Below are 20,446 nucleotides of genomic sequence, written 5' to 3'. Positions count from 1 at the left end.
ATCTAGAGAAAGAATAATAGAAACATGAACGGAAGAAGAAAAACGAGTAGAAAGGAAACATACACAACCATTCACTCATCCCTCACACATCAGATTGAACATATTGATTTCTTTCCGTTATCTTAAAACTTTTTTTAGACTTATTATTATCTTTAATAAACCAGCCATTACTTCCACACCATCTGTCTCCAATTATTCACATCATTCAGCTCGTCCAGAAGAGCAAATCATCATCATAATACGTCATATTGCTGGTCTCCATCGCCCAAGTCCACCCATGGAAGGGAAGAAAAAAAGGAATCAAAAAGGAAAAAGGGAGAAAAGAAATGGAAGAAATCAACGACCAGACCAAAATCTATGTGAACATGAAAATGATGCCTTTTTTTGCGCCCTTCACCGCTAAGCTCCAGATGTTTCCCATGTGGTTGTGATATAAAAAAAATGAAAAATTTCCCAAATTGAAAAGATAACCGAACTGCTGAGAAGAGAAAAAGAAAATGAAAGGGGGAGAATCCATAGGCAATTCAGGCGAGATATCCGTACGCAGGAGGGTCTTCGCCTACTCGTTCCAGGTATTCGCGGTCAATCAAGCTTTCGATACGTTTCTTGATCATGTTCACGTCGGGCACGAATCGGGAGGAGAGTTGGCTGAGGACCTCGCTGACAAGGTTCGTGTGCGCGAGTTGTTTGCGTTGTCTGTGTCGAGTTAGTTAGGTCCTTGAGGTAAGGGCTTAGGGCAATGAAGCTTACTTCATGATTCGCACGACGGCTGCTTCAATGCTGGCACCACGCTCATCGTTCATGCGCTTCTCTGTGTCCTTTCGCTGGTCCTGGTTTTCGACCTTGTTGGCACCGCCGCTGACGACGCCGATGCGGACTTTCATGTACGGGCTGTGGAAGTCGTTGTTGAAGAAGAATGCATCGGTGGGCTTCACGTCCTTGCTCATCGGCTCCTTCTTCAGAACTCGCGTTTTAGGTGCAACGGCTAGCGACTGGAGATTTCGAATAAGATCATGCTCGGGAATGCGCGTCCGCGCGTGGATCTCTTCAAAGGTTAGGGACTGGTCGGCGGGCAAGTCGTTGAATAGCAGTAGAATGACCATGGCGTATGTGGAAACATTGAGCTCGTGGCGCTGAGTCTTGCCGTTGGATCTTTGGAACGTCGCTCGGATATCGGCCGAGCCCATGCTGGGCTGCCATGAAAGCTTTCGGCCGCTGTGTTTGCCCAAGTAGAACTTCTCGAAGCTCTGCTTGACGCTTTCGACCTCCTTCGGGATAACGCAAGACATCTGGACGCTGTCCCCCTTGGCGGCGGACATGACTTCCATGGGCCACATGGTGCTAGTGAGAACATTGACTTCTAAATCAATGGGCTTGCGGTCGGGGTCCCCTGCCTGCCGAATGTGCTCCTTGTAACTGGCAGTCAGATCCTCGGAGATTGTCATGTCCTTGAACATGGACTCTAGACGCTGCGTGAACTGATTGCCAACTTCCATCTTCATCTTTGAGATCATCTGTCGCTCTGCATCCATGCTGACTGCACGCTTCATCAGAAGACGCCGGGACAGATGCTTCTTGTAGTATGCTTCGAAAAGATCCTTGTCCTTGATATAGCGCAGGAGTGTGATACCGTTGTCCAGGAGAGAGTCAACCTCGCTTTCAGTCTTGCCCTTGATACCCTTCTTCAGGTTCTCATCAAAGAAAAGAGACAGATACTCCGAACTGCGTCCGTTGGAGTTAATGAACGACGAAAAGCTGGTCGTAATGGCACTCTGCATCACCTGGTCCGACTGGAACGCATTCTGCCAGATATTGTCGAACTTCTTTTTGAGAGCCAAAATGTCATCTACCCACTTGATAGCAGAGACTGTTTGCTGGTTCACAGGTTTTTCTTTCTCCTTTTCCGGCTTCTTGCCGTCGGCGCTCTTCCCTGCTGGCTTTGGTTGAGGTGCTTGGGCAGACGCTGCTGAGGCATTGATCTCTTGGCCCAGTTCCACTATGCGCTTCTGAACAGCCACAGTCAGAGGGGTCTTCTTACTGTCGACCCGCGAATTGAGCGTATAGACATTTCGGAGCACATCCAAGCGATCGTTGTCGATCATGTTCTTGACGCCCGTCCCTTCAAGTTGAATAACCTCAGCAATATTGTTGCGGATCAGCTCATTGTCCAGGACATCTTTGATTTTCGGCTCCGACAGAGTAGACAACGTGTAGAGACAACGCTCCTTTTCTTCCGATATGCGCTCGGAAGCGACTTTACAGAAGGTAGCAGCGTCTGCCGTCTCCAGCAATCGCTTGCCTTCTGCTCGATAGAAAACCCTGCTGGTCTCGAGAAAAGCTGGCTCGAAGATAGTCAGGTAAAGCCGAGACGATTCCTCCTCCGTGATGGTCTCGTAGAGACCCTCAAGCATATAGATGCAGTGTCGCACCAGAGTCCGGTCTATGATATGCCCGGATCGTTCTAGCTGGATCATGAATAGTACCGTGGATTCCAGGGCGCTAACGACAGTCGTTTCCAGATTTGGCCGGATTCCAGATCGGAGGATAGAATCACGGAACAAGGCCATGGCTGTAACGTAGATCGACGGCCGTCCTTTGTCTGCCGAAACTACTCGGTCCTATGGATAGAAACTCGTCAATTTTTCCGATTGTAAATCGACGAACTTCCGCATGTGGGCTTACCATGTACATAAGAACGTCCGTGATCATGCTCATGCACAGCTGATGGTCCTCCCACGCCTCCTTCAGAGCCACCAGAAACTTCTCGCCTGCCGCTCTCTTCTCGTTCGCTTGATCTTCCGCATGCCCGGCCTCGTTTGATAGCAGAAGCCCAGGCACAACGGCGGCCGTGACTCGCTTTTGAACATCGGTATCGAGCCATTCCTGCTCTAACTCCTTGACCTTGTCGTAAAGGTCATTACCGCGCATCATCAAGACAATATTATAGCTGTTTCGATATAGCTGCTCGAAGGAAAGGCTGGAGGCGTTCTTGGTGTGGATCATCTTAAGAGACGTGGAGAGGACATTCCAATAGCTTTCGAATTCATCAGTTTTGCTCGAGGTCAGGCCCTACAGATACATAGTTAGTGAATATCCTTTGATGTCTAGCTGTCCTCGACACAAGATTCACTGGCGTTGCCCGAGTATTCACTGTCGCTGGAGAGCTCCGTGAGAATCTTGAGCACGTCCGCAAACGCAGCACCAGCGCACCAAATGAACACAGAAAAAGTCTTACCCTTCGGGGAGCCCGAATCTTCTGTCGTGCTCGCATAGTCATTTTGTAAAAGAAGGTGGACTGCCATCCACTGTACTCGCGGAGACTTGAGCGGGGCAAATCGAGGATGAAAGTCCTCGTACAGCGCAAGAAACGAGGGATCCCAATAAAGACGCAGAGTCACCGAGTCCTTCTCGCAGGGACCGCCAGGCAGCGCACCGATTCACTGGATTCTCGACGAGTCCAAACGGAGGCGAAGTTGATGCGTCTCATTGAAGGCCGCGGAGAGCACCGCCGCGGAACAACGTAAGCCCGGCGCAAGTCCGGCCAAACTCCGTCATCATCACCGGATCTTCAGTCCTAACTTTCCTCCTGCATCTGTCCCCAATACCCTCTCTCCGCACCAAAGCTACCTTTTTTTTACCTTTCTCGCTAAACCCTACAAGTCACTCATCATGCGCCCCGCCCTCTCGCTCTTCCACGGCCTCCGCGCCGCCCAACCCTCTCTTCCTCGCGCGGCCATCTCCCGCTCGACCTCTCGCTCTCTCTCCCAGTTGACGTATCGCTCGACTCGTCCCTCGCTGGTCCCTGCCTCAGTCACTTCTCCCTTGACAATTCAACACACCCGTTTCCTCTCGTCTACCACCATCCGCCAAAACTCCAGCAAACCTCTCACAGACCAAGACGCCAGCGCCGCCCGCGACGCCGAGAACGAGGAGCAGAACCGCAAGCGCCGCGAAGAGGAGCCCGCATACCAGATCGTCTTCACCTGCAAGCCGTGTGGCGAGCGCTCGTCGCATCGCATGTCCAAGCATGGCTACCACAAGGGCACGGTCCTGATTCGGTGCCCGTCGTGCCAGAACCGCCACGTTATCAGCGACCATCTGAATATCTTCTTCGATCAGAAGACCACGCTGGAGGATATTTTGGCTGAGAGGGGCTCGAAGCTCACGAGGGGCTATGTCGATGGGGATATGGAGTTCTGGGATGATGGTGTGGCGCATAAGAGGGGGTCTGGATCGGAGTCTTCGTGAATGGGGATGATTGAATGATTTGGTGGTTTGATCTGTAGAGAGTCGAGTTGATTGACTACTCTGGTGTTCAGCAAAAGTTGGCGCTTTTCGCAAAAGATAAATAGTGAATGGCGTTGGATTGTTTTTCTGTCATAGATACCTTGGCGATTTTATACACTCTGCTCCGATAACATGTACTATAGCTTGAAACAAGAGGAAGATGAAGAGAAAAATTCTGTACTATTAAATGCAAATCTATCCCAGATCTCCTAACTCCGGACTTTTGTTTTTGTATATTCACATCACAACATGCTGGCAGGTACAATCCGTAAATCCGAGCACCTCTTACCACCCACGTCTTCTGGACCGGTGCTCCATTCCTCTCTCCCTTCTCTTGTCGTGCTTCCGGTCGTTCCTGCGCTTCTTGTCGCGCTCGTATTTCTCGGGCTCGGTCACGGCTTCGATGCGTCTCTTGGCTCGTCGGCCCTCGCGTCGTTCCTTGATGGCATCCTGGACGAGCGCCATTTGGTTCACGAATTCCGTAGTGCCCAGTTTCTTCTGGATGAGGTCAAGGACCTCGTGGCAGTTCGACACAAGGGTCTTGTACGAGTTGCGGAAGCCCTCGTCGGACGAACGGGGTGGCGGGATGGATGCATCCGTCATATGCTGAAGAGGAACCAGGATGACGGAGAGAGAGGGCTGAATCTGCTCTGCCTCGAGATGCCGGAAAAGAGCGGCCAGAAGCCCAATGGAGGCGGTCTTGGGTATCAGAGCTGCTGCCCGCGTGTTGATGAATTCCCGGCGTAGGATGGAAGATGCTTGGACAAAGATGTAGTGCAGGGCGGACTGCTCCTTCTGCGTCGTCTCTTCCTCATCGGCGTCCTCGTCGCTATCGCTGTCCTCCGATTCGGCTTCATTGTTTCCGGTCTTGGGCAGTACCAGGCCATTTTGGGCACAGCAACGGCCGAGGAAGATGATGTTGCGCACGCTCTGCATAGCAAGTTCCTCGCTGACGGCGGGCGTACGCAGGCAACGCAAACTGGCACGGATCAAGTGGATCATCGCGTCCTTGTCAAGCGTCAGTCCGGCGGAACCGGTCAAAGGAAGAGAATCGTAGCCGTTTGTCGCGTTCGACTTGGCAAGGTCTGCAAGCCAAGTACCAACAAGGTTCGCGGCGCAGGTCTTAACCCAAGCATGGGGATAGAAAAGACACTCCCGGATAGACACCCAGATGCTAGCACAGTCCTTGGAAAGCGCAATCGAAGGGACGGCCTTGCAGAGCTTGGCGAAGAGCTGGAGCGCGAAATAGAGCGTTTGCCAATTCTCTGTACCGTCGGTTTCGAGAACGGGCTGCATTACGGACGGCAGGGTGTCGCGGACAAAACGAGCTTCCTTCTCCTTTTCCGTCTCTTCCGACTCGAAGTAAATTCTCATGGCCTGTAGACCGGTGCTGGTCAGAAGCAAGTTCTCGGTCTGCTCGAGCCACGATCGAAGGGGCGTGAGGATGGTCCTCATTTGTTCCCGGTCTGCCCTGCTGTAAAATTGACTCAGTAGAGCACCTGCCATCTCACGGCACTCAGGCGCGTCGTCATTCGACATGACAATGACCATCGGCAGGAAGAAAGTGCCGACAATGTCCTGAGCCAGCTCATGTCCCGTCTTCGACAGCAGCATGTTGATCGCCTCCATGACGGACTGGCGACCTTCGGGATGCTTGTATTCAAGGTTCTTGGCCATGAAGCTTAATTGTTTCGTCCACCGGTTCTTGGCCTGAGGATACTCGAGAAGGAAGTGAACGTAAACACCGCGGGCCAGATCACGCGCCGAGCGAGTTTGGTTGGTAACCATCATAGAAGCGATATGGTCGACCAGCTCGTACATTTCAGGAACCACGAATTTTCGGGACATGACAGCCCGAATGAAGTTGAAGGTCACACCTTGGCGATCTGGCTCCTCGATGTCAGATGTGAGACGCTGGAGAAGATAAGCAAGGTGTCCGTCCCTAAGCTTGGTGCTCTTTCTTTCCCGTAGCATGGAGGAAATCAGTTTCAACGATGCCTGGGCAGCTTCAGTATTCGTGCTGGGTGCTTCCTTGACCACCTTCACGGCCTCAGTGAAGTAAACATGGGAGTTGTCGTCGATTTCGGGCAGGGGAAGTTTGATGATTGTCGACAGCAACCGAAGAGCCGAGACCTTCACTTCCTCATGGGATTGGACCAGTGCATCTCCAATAACTGGAATGAAACCGGAGACGTTAGCCGGCGTAAGCAGGGAGTCGTGCTTGTTGAGGATCGAGCGCAGAATATCGAGCGCAAAGCGCGTCAGCTTGTAGACATGAGAAGAAGTCGTGTCTCGCTTCTCGCCCCGTTTTCGTATCCGGACCAAGAACCGCTCCTCTGCAGCAGAGACATTGGTCTGTTTCTCGCCTTTCGTGGGGTCCGTGTATGAATCCTTGATGACTTCATAGCAGAACACCAAAAGATCGCGGCTTTCTGCCCCGGGATTTCTCAAAAGGCCGACTCCGATTCTTCGCAAAAGCTCGTCGACCTTTCTCACGATGCTAGAGTTCAACTTCTCCCGGAGAAGCGACTGGAGAGGCTGGATAAGACGAGCCAGATTCTGAACAGAGGCATTCTTGGCAAGGAGTTCCATCGAGTCGTAACTCTTGCTGCTCTTCACCTCCTTCATTTTGCTGATATAATCCGCTGCATCCTTCTCTTGACCAACAGTTCCGAAAGTGTCGTCCATCACTACCGCAGTAAGATCTCCCAAGCAATAATCCAAATCTCCTTGGTTGAACTCGTCTGTTGTCACCACGAGCATGGAATGGACGGTGAAGGAGAGAACGTGAAGCTGGTATCCCTTGGTCAAAGTACCTCTGAGCTCCTTGAGAATATACGCGAAGTAAACAGGCCCCATAAGCAAGGCGATATCGTTGATTGTCTTTCTCGCCGTATCTCGAGAATCTTGAGCTTTACTCTTGAGGGTGCTGCAGACATCCGATAGAACGGGTGGTAAACGGATAGCCATTTCGGCCTCCGGCAGCAACTTCAGAAGCTTGATGACTGTCACCGCAGCTGGCAGACGCAGACTCATCTGGGCTTCATCCTTGTGGTGAATGAAGTCAGTGAGGAAAGGCGTGAAGTTCGTGGTCAGCTCCGTCGCAACCTTGGCCACAGATGGCAGTGTTCGCGCCAGGTTACATTTCGAAGTCGTCGTGGCTTCGACTCCCTCCATTTCATCCCCAGTAGTTTCTCGAGGCACACCCTTTTGGCTCATAGCGGTCGTCAAGGCATCGGACATCCTGCCCAAGAGTCTGAGAATGTTCTTTTCCATCTCGGACTTACTCTGCATGTATCCACGATACCTGCGGAAAATAGCCCTGAACTGGCTCCACTCCAACGACTCGGCAAGAGCACCGATCGTGGCCACAGCTTCGGCTATCAGGTTATGACCACTCTCCTCCACCTCCTCATCGAACACAAAGTGTTCATTGAGCGGAATGAAGATGGTACTGATGTTCGAGGCTTGCAATTTGCCTTGAGCTGCCTCGCTAGCGAGACGGCGCAGAGCTCGGAGACGGCGATGCTGCTGGATGTGGAGAATGTTGTTGAAGAAAGAGGCTTCTTCATCATCATCGACAAGCAGCACGTGCATATCCTGCACAGCAGGTCTGTCCGGGTTCAACTTGACGAAATAGCCAAGAGCGGAGACAAACTCCGATCGGATCAACTCTGATTTTTGCCGGATGCCAGCCTGCAAACCGGGGTATAAAACATCATTCACCAAAGGTTCGAATTCTTCCTCGTCGCTGCCGTTATTAGCGGTAGCTCTCTCCATGAACCTTTTCAGACCAAAAGAGGAACTTGTTCTAATAGCAAGTTCATCATCATCTTTGACATAGTAGAGCATGTTAAAGAGTAGGGGCCGCCACTGCTTAGCGTTGAATGTTCCCCACCGGTCCTCGTTGATCGTTCTGAAGGCCTGCAGTCGCCGTTCGTAATCCACTTCAAGCTTCTTCATTGACCTGGAGTTTAGGTCCTCGCAAAGGCTTGCCACCTCAAGGAGCTCGGAATCGTGCTTTGAGAACGCCGTGAAAACCCTAGATAGAACCTCTCGGTTGGCGTCATCCCTGAAATAATCGAACAGGGAAGAAACAGCCCCATAAACTTCCTCGAGAAGCTTCGGGTCTTCCTTAGGATTATACAAGGGCAAAAAGTGCTCCAAACTGCGCAAAAGACCAGACTTGGTCTTCGGCGAAACTCGATCAGCGGGCTGGCGGAGGAGATAGGTCGTGATGTTGACCAAGCGCGAAGTCTCTCCCGATGACTCCACACATGGAGCAAGTAGGGATAGAGTCTGGACACCGGAGTTCAGCAAGTGTTTCGAAGGACCCCGCTTCAAAAGTCCACCGAGATGAGAAAGAGAATGCTCAATGTAGGGTGCCAGAACTGCGGATCGGATCTCATCCGCAGAGAAATCGCCCATTGTCTCCTGTTCTTCGAGCTGCTTCCCAGTGGAAAGCCCAATCAGTGGGTTCAAAATCTCATCCAAGACATAGATCTTGACCTCATCACGGGCTGATTCTACTCCAAGACAGTCGAGGATTTTGGTCAAGAGAGCATTGTTGTACTCGACGAGATAGAACGAGGATCTAGGAGCCATCGCCCATACACGGAACAATTTGAGGAGCCCAGACACACCTTGGGTAGTTTCCGTCGCAAAGTTATCGAGTCTCGGGTTAATTACTTCGTCGAAGATAACCCGGACATAGGGAGCCCAATCTCGGTCCAGCGAGATAGAGAAAATAAGTTCAAGACACCTGATACACGTGTATCGGATGTTGCGCAACACTGTCAAGAGTCGTTCTCTCTGTGGATCGACAGTCTCTGTGGGTTGCTCTTTTCCTAGTTCACGGCATGCCTGAACCAGGCAATATAAGACAACGTCCATTGACTGTTGCGCATAAGGCGCCATCCGGCTTTGGAGCGTCTCGAACACAGTCTCAATCATTCTCAGCAGACCCATCTGTCTTCTTGGGCTGGTGATTTCGCGAGAAAGAGCCTGCTTGTCAATCTTGCCGTCTTGAATCAGGTGGACATCACTAAGAGGGCCGAAGGAAACCTGCATGAATTGTTCAAATTCTCGATCAGGCAACTGTGATAAGGTTCTCAGGATAGCCTTCCTCCGTCCCTGCTGGCCTGCCTGGGTCGCGCTCGCTCCAGCCTTTGAGATCATCCTTCCGTACAGCAGTCGGAGAAGTATGGGAATGAGATCACCCCTGTGGGATTCATCGATGAGGCTATCTTCACCACCGACATGAACAAAGATCGAAAGCTCATCTTTGAACCGCGACTCGTCAAGAATGTTCAGCAGATTTTCTCGGTAAGGCGTGACGCTGGAAGACTTCCATGTGAAAAGAGCCTTAAGGGTCGACTTTTGAATTTCGGAGTTACCATGACAGAGCAACCCAAATAGGGCATCGTGGACCTCAGGCGCTCTGAACAAGACCTTGGGATTGACAAATTGGCCTAGAAGCCCTAAGAAAGCCAGTCGATCGTGGAAACCCCACGTAATGTAACCAGACTCCTCAGACTTGTTGTTGGTGCCAGAGGGGGCATCTTCCTCGTCGCGCGTTGCCCAGGAAAGGAACAGTGGAATTACCTGGCGAGAACGCTTTTCGGCGATATTCGGAATTGCATTCAGAACTCGCAGCGCGTGGGTCCGAGGAGAAGCAGGCACAACTTCCGAGAACTTATGATCCTTCTCGAAATTCTGCAGCAAGATCGAAGCGGGCTTCTCGAGACATCCAAAGTTTTTAGCACACACGCTCTCAATCTTGGCGGCGTTAAAGCACTGGAAATCCCCAGATGTGAAGTTATCCATGGCTTCTTCCTCAGGCTCTTCCGTGGGCACCGAGCCTCTTTCTTCGAGCCACTGAATGGCCAAATCTGACACAATCTTTTCTCCCTCAGGATGCTCACTCACTGTCTTCAGAGCAGCAGCAGAATCATCCCACAACGGGGCCATCTTCTTGGAGAATAGCCCGAAGCAGAAATTTGGAATCAGTCGAGGCATCCACCTGCGTGAAACGACTTGCGGATAAGCAATAGCAAGCTTACGGACCTGCATTGCAAGAAATCTGGCGGATTGGAGGGTTAAAGGGCTCTCTTCAATTTCGATGGCCACGGAAATTAGTGAAGCATCTTCGCCCGAAGCCTCAACTATTGCCCGCAAAATCTTCAGCGACAACAGCCTCAGGTGATGGGATGGACCACCAAGATTGGTGATCAACACATCAGCAAACTCCTCCAACGAAGGTTTGTTAAGATCAAGTTGCACAGAACATGTCGAGACGTAAGCAAGCGTCGCTTCAAGGAAAACATCCAGACGCGAGTACTTGGATGCAACTGCACTGATTTGATCCCAAAGATCCGTATCCAAGCCCCCGGTGAGTTTGGCCAGTTCCACATAACTCTTAAATCCCTGTCCAAGGAAAAACTTGGTCGCAGGAGACAGGTCGGACTCGTTGCTCTTCAGGATGCGGGCCAACTGATCATGGAATATCTGGCTCATGTCGGGTAAAAGCGATGGTTCTGTAGATAGAGACAAGGCCGCGGGAAGCTGAGAGTATGCATTGAGAAGAGTAACGTCGGTAGCGCTGGGCTTCTTGTTGCTCAGGGTATCTTTGATCCGATTTTTCCAGGGGCCGGGACAGGTGATATATCCGGGTTTGGACGCTTCGGATGTGATGCAGCCAGACTGGCTCAAGCGAAGCAGGGCCAAACAAAGCTCGTATTCATGCTCCTGCCATGAAACGTTGACGAACCTAGATTTCAAACGATTAGAACATAGGTCAAATCAATGTGGCTCAGCACAGTGCTTACTTTTGGAAATATGGCAGAACGACACTATGGAACTTCTCTGCACCCCACTCCGAGAAGGTGGCACAGAACGATAAGAAGTGCTTGGAGAGGACGTCACTCGTAACAGCTTCCATTATGGAGCGCATAAACGGTAGCATTTCATCCATGGGAGCCAGTTGAAGCGAATAGGCGACAGCTGTCAGGAGCTGGGGTGCAGCCTCGGCATACGCTTCAGGCGCAGCGGATGCCGACTGCAACAGAAGAAGCAAGGTCTGGAGAACAGGTTTCCAATTCCTCACGCGCGATCCTTTACGGACAGACACGCACTGGAAAATCAGACGGCAAGAGGCATCCGCTTGCTCTTTCCCAGCCTTTCGGCCGTGCTTTTCGGCATAAGATATTACCGTGCTCAAGATCGGTTCGAATGTCTCGGAAGTTGTGCCGTGCATGACGTTGACAAGAACACCGCTGGCGACTTCTAGACTTAGGTTGCTCTGCAGACCATCGTCGGTAGCAATGTTATCCAGGATACAGCTGAGAATATCAGTTCCGTTGGAATGGATCCCGTACTTGATGCCTTTTATGGCATCGGAGAACATGACCATCAATCCTTCCTTGTATATTTCGACACTCTTGGATTCCGCTTCCGTCTGTCGCAAGTCATGCAGCAAAAATGATACCGCACGCTGGAGGGGCGTGTTGTTCTTGTAGTAGACCAGACCCGCCTTTCGTATGAGGAAGGACATGGATTCGGCGGCGAATCGGGCCACAAACGGCTTCTGGCGTTCCTTTCCCAGGTACGGAGTCATGATACCCAACAGCTGTCTCAAATCCGGAACGAGGAGTCGCGAAAGGAACTTGAAAATCCAGGCGAGACACGTAAAACTCCATTCCACGACTTCGACTTCCGGGTGAGTGGCGGCAACGGAAGCCACCAAACTCACCGAAGTAGCAAAGTGCTTTTCGAACCGCGCGCCCAGGTCCCTCGCAAACTGAGCCAGAAGACTCAGCAGCGGCTCCATGGAAAGTTGATCGCGCTTCTCGATGAACTCCACCAGCAGGCCGAATATTTTATCCTCATAGTACAAAATTTGGGCGAGACTTTCGCATAGCGGGTTGACTCGACGAATAAACTGCGAAAAATTGTCGGACAAGTTCAATTCGGTCCAGTGGTCGAAGGCCGACCGAAAATAGGAGGACGTCTCATCGTCTTCTTCGCCAAAATTCGGTTGTCGCACGCGATGGATGGGATCGATCTTCAGTTTTGCGACACGCTGCGAGAAGGGCTCGAATCGATGCGATTTGGTCGTCTCAGTTCCCTTCTTCACGCGTTTCACGGGCTTGGGCCGCGAAGCGGACGACGCTGCTACCATCTTGAAAAGCGACGGTGTCCCAACAAAGCAGCGCCGTTGGGGATATCGTGTAAAATTTGCGTCGTGGATACGCTGAAGGATTATATCTGCATGATCATCTCATTGACAAAAAAATTCATCGGCGGCGCCGCAGCTTTCTTCCGGTGCGGAGATTAGCGTCGGTCTTTGCAGAACAGCGCTAGCCTGATCGGGAGTAGTGCAGTGATCACGTGGGATTAAGGTTGGTCCAAGCTCCTCCGTCTTTGGCAAAGTTCCGTCCGTCATAATTTATATATCGAGCACTTCAACACGACTCCATACTCCTACTCAGCAGTGTATGACGGTCCCTGAGATTATGCTGACCCTGGCCCTTGCATCATAACACTACACACACCCACACTACCATTTGCATGATGGCGTCAAAAATGTGAGTCTGATGGAATCTCTCATGTACCGTACCTTTCATTGACATTCTCCAGAATCGTACTCGGTGATGTCAATTGCGAGCTGCGCGAAGTGTTTACAAAGCTTGCCAAGCTCCATGTCAAACAGAATTTTTCACTGGCCATCATCACGGGTGACCTGTTCGGCGACTGCTCCACTGAGCATGAACTTGATGAGGTGACGGCATTGCTGAATGAGAATATCAGCGTCCCACTGCCAACCTATTTTGGACTGGGTAGTCGACCCCTTCCCACCAGGGTGATTGAGAGGATCGAGGCCAACGACGAGGTCTGTCCTAACTTGTTCTTCCTGGGAAGACGCGGCACCCTCAAGACGGCAGAAGGCATTCGCATCGTTTCCCTCGGCGGCAACTTCGATTCGGAGAGCAAGTCCACCGACAAGTACCACCCTGCCTACACGGAGTCAGACGCCCGAGCCCTGCACGGTGCCCACCATGCCGACATCCTCGTCACTCACCAATGGCCCAAGGGCATCCGCACCGGCTCCAAAGTATCATTGCCGGAAGACGCAACACCGCCGCCGGAAGTCCAATGCATCGCCGACCTCTGCTCAACCCTCAAGCCTCGCTATCACCTCACCAGCTCCGGCGGCTTCTTCTATGAGCGTGAACCTTTCTTCCACATGCCCACCGAAGACAACCCCGACGCGAAGCCTCTCACCCGCTTCATCAGCCTGGCATCCTACAGCAAAACCACCAAGCAGAAATGGATGTACGCTTTCACCCTCGACCCCAACGCGCCCCATCCCCTGACCGTCCCCGTCGGCGCCACCGCATCCCCTCTTCCAACTTCCCAGGCCAAGCGGAAACCCCTCACCAGCCAGAAAGAGTCCTTCTCCCGCTTTGCCGTCGACGACGACCACTCCCACCGTCCCCGCAAGCGTGCCCGCGCACCTCCCCCGGGCCCAGACCAGTGCTTCTTCTGCCTCTCCAACCCCAACATCGCAACCCACCTCATCACCTCCATCGGCAACGAAAGCTACCTCACCACCGCCAAGGGGCCCCTCCCCACGTCCAAAACCTTCCCCGCCCTCGACTTCCCCGGCCACATGCTCATCATCCCCTTCTCCCACTCCCCCACCCTCAACAGCATCTCCGACCCGGACTCCCGCCTCGCCACCTACTCCGAGATGCAGCGCTACCGATCAGCGCTACACTCCATGCTCAACCACCGCTCCGCGGGCGCCCTCGGCGCCGTCACCTGGGAAGTCAGCCGCAGCAACGGCATCCACGTGCACTGGCAGTTCCTGCCCGTGCCGTCCGCCCTCATCAAGCGCGGTCTCGTCACCGCCGCCTTCAAAGTCGAAGCCGAGAACCTCAAGTATCCCAAATTCGAATCCGCCTCCTCCACCGCTGACCCCAGCGCCGAGGCCGGCGATTTCTTCCGCCTCTGGATCTGGGATCCCCCTGCTGACTCTTCTGAATCTGAACCCCAAGCCGAAGCCGAAACCGAAGAAGCGGACTCCCAACCAGATAGCCAGAAGTCCTCTGGGTCCGAGAAATCCCTCCTTTTGCCTCTAGGACCGGAATTCCGCTTCGATCTGCAGTTCGGGCGCAGAGTCATGGCCAAGCTGATGGAGCTGGAGAAGCGCATTAATTGGAAGAATGACGTGCAGTCGGATGCGGAGGAGGAGGTGGATGCGACGGCGTTTAAGGAAGCGTTTAAGGACTTCGATTTTACGTTGGAGGGCTAGTTGGGTTGAGCTTGTTTTTTTTTTTTTTTTTTTCTTTCTGTTTATTTTTTCTGCGCTGGGAACCGTCGGGTTGAATGTATATCCATTGTACTTTATGGGATTTAGAGGTTGATTGTGAATCTGGAATTGGTTTTGAATGGAACGTGGAATGAAAACGTCGACGCATCATCTTCTAAAACTACTCCGTACAGGGACTTGTCGATATTGGATGCTGAAATTTGATATTCAGATCGAACTAGTCATTCTGATAGTAACGAAGATCCAGTAAAAACAGGCGACAACCCAAAAAGCCGGGGAAAAATCATAACAAAACATGAAGAGAAAATAAATGATGGGAGGCATCCATATCCCAAAAATATCATTCAACTTGCACATCACCTAAATTCAAAAGCCAAACCCAACGCCAGTGTTCCAGATTTTGTTCATATAGAAGATCGCATGATCCGCCGGCATTTCGTAATTTGGAGATCGCCCAGTATGCCCCCCTATATGTACACAGGCATAAATAACCAAAACCCTCGAGCGGCCAAAAGAATGGAACCCAAGAAATAAAAGATGAAAGAAAGTAACATAGCAAATAGACGCCGTCGAAAATAGAAAATGTTTCATTCATGAATAATTGTTACCGGTTATACGTCTCGGTAGGAGTTGGGTGCCGGCTTGCGTCCACTCTGCAACAGACTCGGGGGCCGGCCCTGGTCGGCAGTCACTTCGTGAGGAGCGGCGGTTGACGTAAATGGCGGAGGCGGCGTCGAAGGAATGCTTGGGGACATGGCCTGATAGACGGGTGTCTGGTTGAACCCTGGGGAGGGTTGACGGTATGGAATCGGGCGATGGCCATCCACGGGAGAGATAGCTTGGTTCATAGGCGCCTGAGGGAAACCTGGGGATGGTTGGCGGTAAGGAATGGGACGAGGAGCTTCTGCAGAGGGAGTCATGGCCGGGCCCATGGCCATGTACTGCGGCTGGGGAGTGTAGGCCCTCGGGACGGGAGATCTTCCATTCCAAGGGTTTGCACCGCTCGCAGGAGAGTAGTCATGGTAAGGCTGTTGATCATAGGCATGCATGGGTGCGGGAGACCCCACGGCAGGCGAATGAGGGGTGTATGCTCTCGGGATGTCGTGTGCCCGGGACTCGGGATAGTAACTGGAGGGCGTGCCCGTTCGAAGGGGCGGAACTCCCATGTAACCGGGTCCATGGGGCCCACCTCCATTGTAGCCACCATCGTTGAAGTCATGACCGTAGTCGCTACCGTTGTGACCAACGCCATTATAGCCACCTGCATGCGGTCGAGGAGCAGACGGCGCTCGTTGAGGAGGTTGGTTCGCTGCGTTCAACGGTTCCATTTCCATCGCATCTGAATGGGGATCTGAATCCTCAACTCTTCTAGTCACGGCATTGTCCCAGCTAGGCATGGCAGGCAGCGCGTCTTCGTTGAACTTGCCGTGGCCTGGGCTCGATGGGGAATCGAAGCGCGCTACTTGCGCGCCGCGATATCCCGTGGCTGGAGACGGAGACGGCTTATAGGGATCGTTGACCGGCACCGGCGGTTGCATGGGCGGCGGCTGCATTGGGGGCGGCTGCATCGGGGGCGGTTGACTGTAGGGTTGGTTGTACGGCTGATTGTAAGGGTCGTCCATGTACTTAGGTTGCCGGTTTTTGTTTCGAGGAGACGGGCAGCAGCATGAGCAGCAACAGCTTTTACAGCACTGATAACCGCAGCATAGACAGTTGATCACACAGGCGAGAACCGAAATAACGATGACACCTCCGACGATAATAGCGACGATAACGGGCCATCTTGCATCAGAATAATAGTCAGCATCCGGGCGAGGGCAGGAAAAGCTGGGAACTCCATAGACGGTGTTTGAGGTTCATTTGCAGCAGCGCATCAGATGACATACTTGCAGTAGGATTTAGCCATGCAATTGTCCCAGCTCGACAAAGTCTCGGGGGCCTCCTTGAGATCACTTGCGATGTCCCGCGCCCATATCGGGAACGGCGTTACGGGCGTTGTATCCACCGGACTCATTTTGGCGGATAATGTCTGAGATCTTGGAGCCCCACAGCGAACTCCTCTCCGACAATGCGCTGATTTCTTTTTGCGATTTTATCCCGCGATTACTCGGACAGTCACCGGTTGTATCCCTGACAGACTTGGCGCAAACACTCCGGAACTGGATCTGACACTGACTTGCGACTCGGGTTATCAGATCGACTTGCTCGTCATGGGTGTCCCACGGAAAGACAAGCAGAATCGAAGGATCGGGCGGAAATTGTGGCTTTTATAAGGAATGGCTTCGCGTATGTGTCGTCAGGCGAATACCTCGGGTTGGGGTGGCACGCGAATTGTGTGGAGTGTCTGTTGTAGAGTTCTGACTCGAGAAGTCAAAGTAAGATAGTATTACAAGAGACAATGGAAATTGTAGCAATCGGACGATCAAGGACAGACTCGAAGCGAAGAAGAAAATAGGACAATGAAGTGCGGTGCTGCGCCCAGGTGAGATCAGTTGCACCGCCTCTCCAGGGGGGTTCTCAGCAGACCGGCAAGTCTGCAGGCGATGAATGAAGATCTCTCCAGGAGAAAAAAAGTTAAGGGATAAAGAGAGACGGGGAAGGTTAAAAAACGGCAAAACAAAGAAGGGAAAGGGAAGGGAGGTTGGCAAAGAAGGCACCAGGGAAAGAAAAAAAAAAGGACGAGAAAAGGGACGCATGCGCGGGGATCAGCATGTTCATCCGTAATCTTTACCCGCTCGTTTCGCTCTGCCTTCCTTCAAGGACCCCATCGCCCTCTCCACCGTCGCCTGTCGATCCCAGTCGTTCGTTGGGTTTTAAGCGATTCCGTTCTAATTGGCAGTCCTACCTGTCAGTGTCCACACTTCTCGAACCAGGAGCTACTGAACATGCATGCTGTTACTCCGTACTCCGAGAAGATCGAGGTCTACCATACTCTATGGACGAGTGCCCATCATCACAACTCGACCGTCTTTCTCACTAAGTATAGACACCCCGCCAGCCATAGAACGTAGACCATTCTGGAGGAGAGAACCGACGGCAATTTACGCAGTAGTGCAGTTGTACACTAAGGGGGGCAAAAAATAAAATAAGAATACGAGGCAGCTATTTTTGGACCGCGAACCAAAGAGTACTGCGTATTGCAACGGAGGCAGTTCCAGAAGGCTGGATTTAGAATCAGGGACATGAGAAGACAACCAGGGTACACGTCTGTCACCGACGACGTCCGAGTAAGCTATTTGCAACATTTCTTTATTCCAAGGGTGAACGGACTATAGAATTAGGACCCGTGTACATACTAGGAGGACTCCATCTCAGACGTCCGGAGGCTCCCTTGACTAAATCATTAAATATGTAAATGCGTATAATAATAAACATAATGAAACTCATAGACCGTCATGCATCCCTCCAGTTGTCACTTCTCGTGTCGATCATATGGCGGAGAGCGGGATATTCGGATAACTGATCAAACGCCGGGATAGTTTAGAAAGACAAAAAGACATCACAAAAACAAAGCTACCAAAGCAAGCATTGAAATCAAGACCGATGGTTCATCTGGTACCCCATGCTCCTGGCATTTACGCCTTGGAAGTCGGAGGAGGACCTGGCGGAGGCGCGTATGCCGGGCCACCTTGGTATGCATTGGGTGGCGACTGTAGTTCGATCCCCGTTTGCTGACCCCCGAAGTACCCGTATGCTTGCGGTTGAGGCGTATATTGCGGCGGCGGCGGATGCTGGTAGTAGGGGTCGGCGTATGCTTGGGGATGCTGCTGGTGTTGTTGGTACGACGGAGGCGGCCCGGCAAGCCAGGCAGTGCCGGGATGAGGACGAAGACCGCGGTTGCGGCGTCGACGAGCGTTGTAGCATCTGCCGAAACGTTAGATTCGTGACTGGGCAACCAAAAGGGAGGATGTCACATACGCAAATATGAAGAAAATGATGAAAGCACAGCCGACGATCACGGCGAAGGCGACCCAGCGACCCCATTCCCACCAGGCGCTGTTACGGCAGTACCGGTCGCCATAATAACTGAGATACACTAGTCAGTCGTCGTCGTTTTCTTTTTGATTGCCAGTTGACTCCAATTCTAGCCATGAGTCGAGGGGGACTCACCAGTCGCGACGAGGGACAATCATGTCGGGCTTGAAGGCCTCTTTTCCGAGGCTGTAGGGCGGAAAATGACGTCGATCGGACGAAAGGTCGGTAGGAGAGCGAGAAAGACCGACAGGCGAGAGAGAGAGTCCGCGAGATGATCGAAGGTGATTAAATGGAAGTGGCCGAAGACGCGCGAAGATTTTGATCGCAGCGAAAGGGCAGACGGAGTGATGCAAGGGGAGGAGAAAAGAGGCCTGGAGATTCTTCTGGGGGAGACTGAAGGCAGCAGCAAAGCGAAGAGTGGAAATGCACGGGTCATTGGCCATTGGACGGGACGCTTAAGGCGGTGGCTGAGTGGATGGCTGGGCGGCTTGGCATTTGGTACAATTCTGTATTATTCAGTTCCTTCATTATTATTAACTACCTGTAGGTAATATTGCCTCTGCGTACTGCGTATTGCTGACAGGGTTACCGGGACGAGCTTATATCCTCTTGACGTAACTCCTCTCCTGATCAATACGACGGAGTACTCGGCAGACCTCCCAGTCCCGTTAACAGGCGTTCTGTCATCGGCCGATCCATGGATCAGATAGCATTGTTCTCCCAAGTGGGAAAACGGTGCGGCTTAGATTTCCCCCTGCTGCGTATGTACCGATTCCAAGGCTGATATCAGCGTCTCGCCTGGATGACTAGTGAGATTCTAGAAGTTCTGCGCAGTGGAAAAAGACAATAAAACTCGTAATCGTCTGCAGGTTTGGAGTTCGGTATACTAGGTAGCCGGGTCATCCGGACTTGGTCAGGTACGGAGCCTCCGTAGAGTAGAAAGAATCACTGTGATAACGGCCAGGCCTGTTTCTAGTTCTCATCACTCTATCCGTTCCCCTTTTTCCCACCCGGGACAAGCCTCTGTTTCATGTCCCTAGGGGGCTGGCAAGGATGTCGGTTTATCCGGGCCACGATCGACTTTCCTTTCCTTTCCTTTCGCCCAGGGTTGACTCCGTACTCTGCAGGACCATGGGATGCCATGATACCTACTCATACTCCCAACGAGGTCATTTCTGCAACATGACTGGGTCGACGGGCACGCGAACCGGGCAGCTGCCCCATGGCAACGCCGGACGGAGCACAAGATGCTGACCCTAGAAGCCTTTGAACCTTCGCCGGGGGTGTTGGCGGGGTTGGATTTGCTGGAAAGACATGGAGGGCTGGATTAGTTCCCGTCTTCGCATCTGCATTGCCAACGCATCAGTTGGTCTGTGTGCTGTCCGCGTTACTCCTCCATCTCGCTCCTCATAAATATGATCGCGCTTCTTATTTCCTGCCCTTCCTTCCTACCTGGCCCCCGATGCTTTCTTTTCTTTGCTTTTCTTCCTTTCCGCTTCTGCTTCTTTCCTTTTTGCATCGAGTCTGGTCCGCAGATCACAGCGGAATTGCCATCGGAAATATTCAGTCTCGTGCCTGTTATTTCGACTGTCTTCCCTGAAAATTCGCATTTATTTCCAATCGTTGCTAGATTGCCCATTCTTTCACTGGATCGAGTTCCGATAGACACCCCCCCGAAATAAATGACATACTATTTGAAAAAAACAAACGAAATCGAAGTCGTCATGACAGATCACATGAACAAGTGAGACGAAAAAGAAAAAGAAAAGAATGGCCAAAATCATAGAGACAAGAAATGATCACGCTCAAGTCGAATGTGCCTGGTTCACATCATCAACGTCATTACGTTTG

General features: G+C 52.1%; 7 protein-coding genes across 7 annotated transcripts; 3 read left to right on the top strand and 4 right to left on the bottom strand.

Annotated features, from left to right (window-relative positions):
• Positions 1-142: 142 nt before the first annotated feature.
• On the bottom strand, positions 143-3,451 carry P170DRAFT_452804 (cullin family protein). The gene is made up of 4 exons (XM_024851302.1): positions 3,236-3,451; positions 2,683-3,069; positions 751-2,618; positions 143-696 (listed from the first exon to the last, which is right to left on the bottom strand). The coding sequence occupies exons 1-4, from the start codon at positions 3,275-3,277 to the stop codon at positions 525-527; spliced, it is 2,469 nt and encodes an 822-aa protein (XP_024710713.1). The 5' UTR covers positions 3,278-3,451; the 3' UTR covers positions 143-524.
• Positions 3,452-3,588: 137 nt separating this feature from the next.
• P170DRAFT_432952 (DNL-type zinc finger protein) lies at positions 3,589-4,491 on the top strand. Its single transcript, XM_024848377.1, has one exon. It carries the CDS (start codon positions 3,670-3,672, stop codon positions 4,246-4,248), a length of 579 nt encoding a protein of 192 aa, XP_024710712.1. The 5' UTR covers positions 3,589-3,669; the 3' UTR covers positions 4,249-4,491.
• On the bottom strand, positions 4,467-12,324 carry P170DRAFT_432951 (putative HEAT repeat protein (DRIM)). The gene is made up of 2 exons (XM_024848376.1): positions 11,115-12,324; positions 4,467-11,056 (listed from the first exon to the last, which is right to left on the bottom strand). Exons 1-2 carry the CDS (start codon positions 12,113-12,115, stop codon positions 4,573-4,575), a joined length of 7,485 nt encoding a protein of 2,494 aa, XP_024710711.1. The 5' UTR covers positions 12,116-12,324; the 3' UTR covers positions 4,467-4,572.
• Positions 12,325-12,844: 520 nt separating this feature from the next.
• P170DRAFT_399532 (CwfJ domain protein) lies at positions 12,845-14,602 on the top strand (the record flags this gene model as incomplete). The annotated part of the gene is made up of 2 exons (XM_024846284.1): positions 12,845-12,872; positions 12,925-14,602. Exons 1-2 carry the CDS (start codon positions 12,856-12,858, stop codon positions 14,600-14,602), a joined length of 1,695 nt encoding a protein of 564 aa, XP_024710710.1. The 5' UTR covers positions 12,845-12,855.
• A 425-nt stretch (positions 14,603-15,027) lies between these two features.
• On the bottom strand, positions 15,028-16,760 carry P170DRAFT_39929 (uncharacterized protein). Its single transcript, XM_024846276.1, has 2 exons — positions 16,507-16,760; positions 15,028-16,402 (listed from the first exon to the last, which is right to left on the bottom strand). Exons 1-2 carry the CDS (start codon positions 16,632-16,634, stop codon positions 15,232-15,234), a joined length of 1,299 nt encoding a protein of 432 aa, XP_024710709.1. The 5' UTR covers positions 16,635-16,760; the 3' UTR covers positions 15,028-15,231.
• Positions 16,761-18,195: 1,435 nt separating this feature from the next.
• P170DRAFT_421964 (resistance to Congo red protein) lies at positions 18,196-18,753 on the bottom strand (the record flags this gene model as incomplete). The annotated part of the gene is made up of 3 exons (XM_024847400.1): positions 18,196-18,484; positions 18,539-18,646; positions 18,731-18,753. 3 exons carry the CDS (start codon positions 18,751-18,753, stop codon positions 18,196-18,198), a joined length of 420 nt encoding a protein of 139 aa, XP_024710708.1.
• Positions 18,754-19,835: 1,082 nt separating this feature from the next.
• P170DRAFT_39902 (uncharacterized protein) lies at positions 19,836-20,339 on the top strand. Its single transcript, XM_024846261.1, has one exon. It carries the CDS (start codon positions 20,011-20,013, stop codon positions 20,275-20,277), a length of 267 nt encoding a protein of 88 aa, XP_024710707.1. The 5' UTR covers positions 19,836-20,010; the 3' UTR covers positions 20,278-20,339.
• The last annotated feature ends 107 nt before the right edge of the window (positions 20,340-20,446 follow it).

Source organism: Aspergillus steynii, assembly GCF_002849105.1.
Source record: "Aspergillus steynii IBT 23096 chromosome Unknown P170scaffold_1, whole genome shotgun sequence".
Classification (NCBI taxonomy): domain Eukaryota; kingdom Fungi; phylum Ascomycota; class Eurotiomycetes; order Eurotiales; family Aspergillaceae; genus Aspergillus; species Aspergillus steynii.
This window is presented reverse-complemented; position numbering and strand designations above follow the sequence as displayed.

Excerpts from the sequence above, each read along its gene's own strand:
- P170DRAFT_39929 (XM_024846276.1), bottom strand. The coding sequence starts at position 16,634 with ATGAGTCCGGTGGATACAACGCCCGTAACGCCGTTCCCGATATGGGCG. Across the intron at positions 16,403-16,506 it reads ATGGCTAAATCCTACTGCAA|ATGGCCCGTTATCGTCGCTA; the intron begins GTATGTCATCTG and ends TTCTGATGCAAG.
- P170DRAFT_432951 (XM_024848376.1), bottom strand. The coding sequence starts at position 12,115 with ATGGAGCCGCTGCTGAGTCTTCTGGCTCAGTTTGCGAGGGACCTGGGC. Across the intron at positions 11,057-11,114 it reads GTTCTGCCATATTTCCAAAA|GTTCGTCAACGTTTCATGGC; the intron begins GTAAGCACTGTG and ends TTTGAAATCTAG.
- P170DRAFT_452804 (XM_024851302.1), bottom strand. The coding sequence starts at position 3,277 with ATGACTATGCGAGCACGACAGAAGATTCGGGCTCCCCGAAGG. Across the intron at positions 2,619-2,682 it reads CGGACGTTCTTATGTACATG|GACCGAGTAGTTTCGGCAGA; the intron begins GTAAGCCCACAT and ends TTCTATCCATAG. Across the intron at positions 697-750 it reads GCCGTCGTGCGAATCATGAA|ACAACGCAAACAACTCGCGC; the intron begins GTAAGCTTCATT and ends AACTCGACACAG.
- P170DRAFT_39902 (XM_024846261.1), top strand. The coding sequence starts at position 20,011 with ATGATCGCGCTTCTTATTTCCTGCCCTTCCTTCCTACCTGGCCCCCGA.
- P170DRAFT_432952 (XM_024848377.1), top strand. The coding sequence starts at position 3,670 with ATGCGCCCCGCCCTCTCGCTCTTCCACGGCCTCCGCGCCGCCCAACCC.